This window comes from Passer montanus, unplaced genomic scaffold (assembly GCF_014805655.1).
Source record: "Passer montanus isolate IOZ18808 unplaced genomic scaffold, ASM1480565v1 scaffold1522, whole genome shotgun sequence".
Lineage (NCBI taxonomy): Eukaryota > Metazoa > Chordata > Aves > Passeriformes > Passeridae > Passer > Passer montanus.
Genome location: NW_024362297.1, coordinates 71 through 4,239, shown reverse-complemented (window position 1 = coordinate 4,239; position 4,169 = coordinate 71). Strand labels below are relative to the sequence as shown.

The following is a 4,169-nucleotide window of genomic DNA, read 5'->3' as shown; positions in this document are numbered from 1 at the left end:
GCACCAGCGGGGCCCTGCCGAAAAATGGGGGACCCCAAAGTTCAGAGTCTGTCCTGGTCCTCCTGCTAATTCCAGCCCTGAAATCCCAAATTCCTGCCCCAAGTCCCCCTTGGAAATCCCAAATCCCTTCCTGAAAATTCCCCTTTGGGAGCCCCAAAAATTCCTCCTTGGAAATCCCAAATCCCTTCCCCAAATTCCCACCTTGGGAGCTCCAAAATTTCACTTCAGGAACCCCAAAATCCACCTTTAGGAACCCTAGAAATTCCTCTTTGGAAACCCCAAATCCCTTCCCCAAATTCCTCGTTGGGAAACCCAAATCCCTTCCTGAAAATTCCCCTTTAGGATCCCCAAAAATTCTTCCTTGGAAACCCCAAATCCCTTCCCTAAATTCCACTTTGGGACCCCAAAATTCCTCTCTGGGACCCCAAACTCCCCTGGCGGGTTTTTTCGCCCCAGTTCCCTCACCCACGGTGTGGATGGGCCGGCGGAAGGGCAGCAGCCCCGAGCTGCACTGGAAAACGGGCACTAAATCCCAAATTTTGAGGGTTTTACCCAAATTTTGAGGTTTTTTACCCAATTTTTGCCAATTTTTCCAATTATTTTTATTTTTCCCTAAATTCCCTTTTTTTACCCCAAATTTCTGGATTTTTTCCCCTGACCTTTTGTGCCTTTCCCTCCAATTTTTTATGGTTTTTTCCCATTTTTTTGGGTTTTTTCCCATATTTTCGCCATACTTCCATATTTTTTCGCCGGGTTTTTTTTGTTTTTTCCCGATTTTGGTGTTTTTCGCCCCAGTTCCCTCACCCACGGTGTGGATGGGCCGGCGGAAGGGCAGCAGCCCCGAGCTGCACTGGAAAACGGGCACTAAATCCCAAATTTTGAGGGTTTTACCCAAATTTTGAGGTTTTTTACCCAATTTTTGCCAATTTTCCAATTTTTTTTATTTTTCCCTAAATTCCCTTTTTTTACCCCAAATTTCTGGATTTTTTCCCCTGACCTTTTGTGCCTTTCCCTCCAATTTTTTATGGTTTTTTCCCATTTTTTTGGGTTTTTTCCCATATTTTCGCCATACTTCCATATTTTTTCGCCGGGTTTTTTTTGTTTTTTCCCGATTTTGGTGTTTTTCGCCCCAGTTCCCTCACCCACGGTGTGGATGGGCCGGCGGAAGGGCAGCAGCCCCGAGCTGCACTGGAAAACGGGCACTAAATCCCAAATTTTGAGGGTTTTACCCAAATTTTGAGGTTTTTTACCCAATTTTTGCCAATTTTTCCAATTATTTTTATTTTTCCCTAAATTCCCTTTTTTTACCCCAAATTTCTGGATTTTTTCCCCTGACCTTTTGTGCCTTTCCCTCCAATTTTTTATGGTTTTTTCCCATTTTTTTGGGTTTTTTCCCATATTTTCGCCATACTTCCATATTTTTTCGCCGGGTTTTTTTTGTTTTTTCCCGATTTTGGTGTTTTTCTCCCCAGTTCCCTCACCCACGGTGTGGATGGGCCGGCGGAAGGGCAGCAGGCCGAAGCTGTACTGGAAGACGCCGCGCGCGTGGAACAGCGGCAGCGCCACCCCCATGAGGCGCTGGAGCCGCGCCTGGAGGCGCCGCAGCCGCGAGCCCGGCGGGTTCGGCACCTGCCGGAACAGCTCGTTCTCCCCAAAACTGAACACCGGCACCAGCGGGGCCCTGCCGAAAAATGGGGGACCCCAAAGTTCAGAGTCTGTCCTGGTCCTCCTGCTAATTCCAGCCCTGAAATCCCAAATTCCTGCCCCAAGTCCCCCTTGGAAATCCCAAATCCCTTCCTGAAAATTCCCCTTTGGGAGCCCCAAAAATTCCTCCTTGGAAATCCCAAATCCCTTCCCCAAATTCCCACCTTGGGAGCTCCAAAATTTCACTTCAGGAACCCCAAAATCCACCTTTAGGAACCCTAGAAATTCCTCTTTGGAAACCCCAAATCCCTTCCCCAAATTCCTCGTTGGGAAACCCAAATCCCTTCCTGAAAATTCCCCTTTAGGATCCCCAAAAATTCTTCCTTGGAAACCCCAAATCCCTTCCCTAAATTCCACTTTGGGACCCCAAAATTCCTCTCTGGGACCCCAAACTCCCCTGGCGGGTTCGGCACCTGCCGGCACAGCTCGTTCTCCCCGAAACTGAACACTGGAACCAGGGGGGCCCTGCCGAAAAATGGGAAACATTTGGGGGAACCCCAAAATTCAGAGTCTGTCCTGGTCCTCCTGCTAATTCCAGCCCTGAAATCCCAAATTCCTGCCCCAAGTCCCCCCTGGAAATCCCAAATCCCTTCCCTAAATTCCACTTTGGGAACCTCAAACCCCTTCTTCAAATCCCCCCTGGAAATCCCAAATTCCTGCCCCAAATCCCCCTTGGAAATCCCAAATCCCTTCCCTAAATTCCACTTTGGGAATCCCAAATTCCTGCCCCAAATCCCCCCTGGAAATCCCAAATTCCTGCACCAAATCTTCCTCTGGAAATCCCAAATCCCTTCCCCAAAATCCCCCTTTGGAAACCCTAAAAATTCCACTTCAGGAACCCCAGATCCTCCTTGGAAATCCCAAATCCCTCTTTGGGAACCCAAAAAATTCCTCGTTGGAAGTCTCAAATCCCTTCCTGAAAATTCCCCTCTAGGAACCCCCAAAATTCTTCCTGGGAAACCCCAAATCCCTTCCCTAAATTCCTCTCTGGGAACCCTAAAAAAATCTCCCCTGGAAACCCCAAAATCCCCCTTTAGGAACCCCAGAAATTCCTCCTTGGAAACACCAAATCCCTTCCCTAAATCCCACTTTGGGAACCCCAAATCCCTTCCCTAAATCCCACTTGGAAATCCCAAATCCCTTCCCCAAAATCCCCCTTTGGAAACCCTAAAAATTCCACTTCAGGAACCCCAGATCCTCCTTGGAAATCCCAAATCCCTCTTTGGGAACCCAAAAAATTCCTCGTTGGAAGTCTCAAATCCCTTCCTGAAAATTCCCCTCTAGGAACCCCCAAAATTCTTCCTGGGAAACCCCAAATCCCTTCCCTAAATTCCTCTCTGGGAACCCTAAAAAAATCTCCCCTGGAAACCCCAAAATCCCCCTTTAGGAACCCCAGAAATTCCTCCTTGGAAACACCAAATCCCTTCCCTAAATCCCACTTTGGGAACCCCAAATCCCTTCCCTAAATCCCACTTGGAAATCCCAAATCCCTTCCCCAAAATTCCACTTTGGGAACCCCAAATCCCTTCCCAAAATTCCACTTGAGGAAACCTAAAAAATCCTCATTGGGAACCCCAAATCCATTCCCTAAATCTCCCTTAAAGAACCCCAAAACTTCCTCTTTGGAAACGCCAAATCCTGCCCCAAACCACCCCAAAAATTCCCAAAATCGCGGTTTTTCACCCCAAAATCGCGGTTTTTCACCCCAAAAGCGCACCCGTGCCTGAGGGCGATCCTGACGAAGCCCCTCCGGCGCAGCAGCTGCAGCCGCAGCGCCCCGGGCCGCGCCTCCAGCGCCTCCGGGGGCCCGCCCAGCGCGATCACGGCCACGGAGCCGCCCCCGGGCTGGGACAGGAGGTGCTCCAGGCTGGCCGGCTCCGAGGACACCAGGCCTGGGAATGGGGCAAAAAACGGGGAAAAAGGTAAAAATTAATGGGGAAAAATAATCGGAATTATTGGGGAAAAATGGGGCAAAAATTCGGAGTTAAAGGGGAAATGAACGGGAATTGTTGCACAGCCCGGGCTGGGACAGGAGGTGCTCCAGGCTGGCCGGCTCCGAGGACACCAGGCCTGGAGAAATCGGGGAAAAATGGGGAAAAAGGTAAAAATTATAGAGGAAAAATAATCGGAATTATTGGGGAAAAATGGGGAAAAAATTCGGAATTATTGGGGAAAAAATGGGGAAAAAATTCGGAGTTAATAGGGAAAAAATTCAGAATTAAAGGGGAAAAAATGCAGAATTAAAGGGGAAAAAATTTTGGAATTAATGGGGAAAATAATTCGGAATTAAAGAGGGAAAATAATTCGGAATTTAATGGGGGAATAATTCAGAATTAAAAGGGAAATGAATGGGAATTATTGCACAGCCCGGGCCGGGCCAGCAGGGGCTGCAGGCTGGCCGGCTCCGAGGACACCAGGCCTGGGAATGGGGCAAAAAACGGGGGAAAAGGTAAAAATTAATGGGG

At 48.6% G+C, this 4,169-nt stretch overlaps 1 protein-coding gene across 1 annotated transcript; it reads right to left on the bottom strand.

Moving 5' to 3' along the window:
- Positions 1-1,395: 1,395 nt before the first annotated feature.
- On the bottom strand, positions 1,396-3,630 carry LOC120498848 (2-acylglycerol O-acyltransferase 2-like; the record flags this gene model as incomplete). Its single annotated transcript, XM_039702017.1, has 2 exons — positions 1,396-1,681; positions 3,422-3,630. Coding segments are annotated over 2 exons (495 nt in total), but the record flags the coding sequence as incomplete, so codon positions are not given.
- Positions 3,631-4,169: the final 539 nt, after the last annotated feature.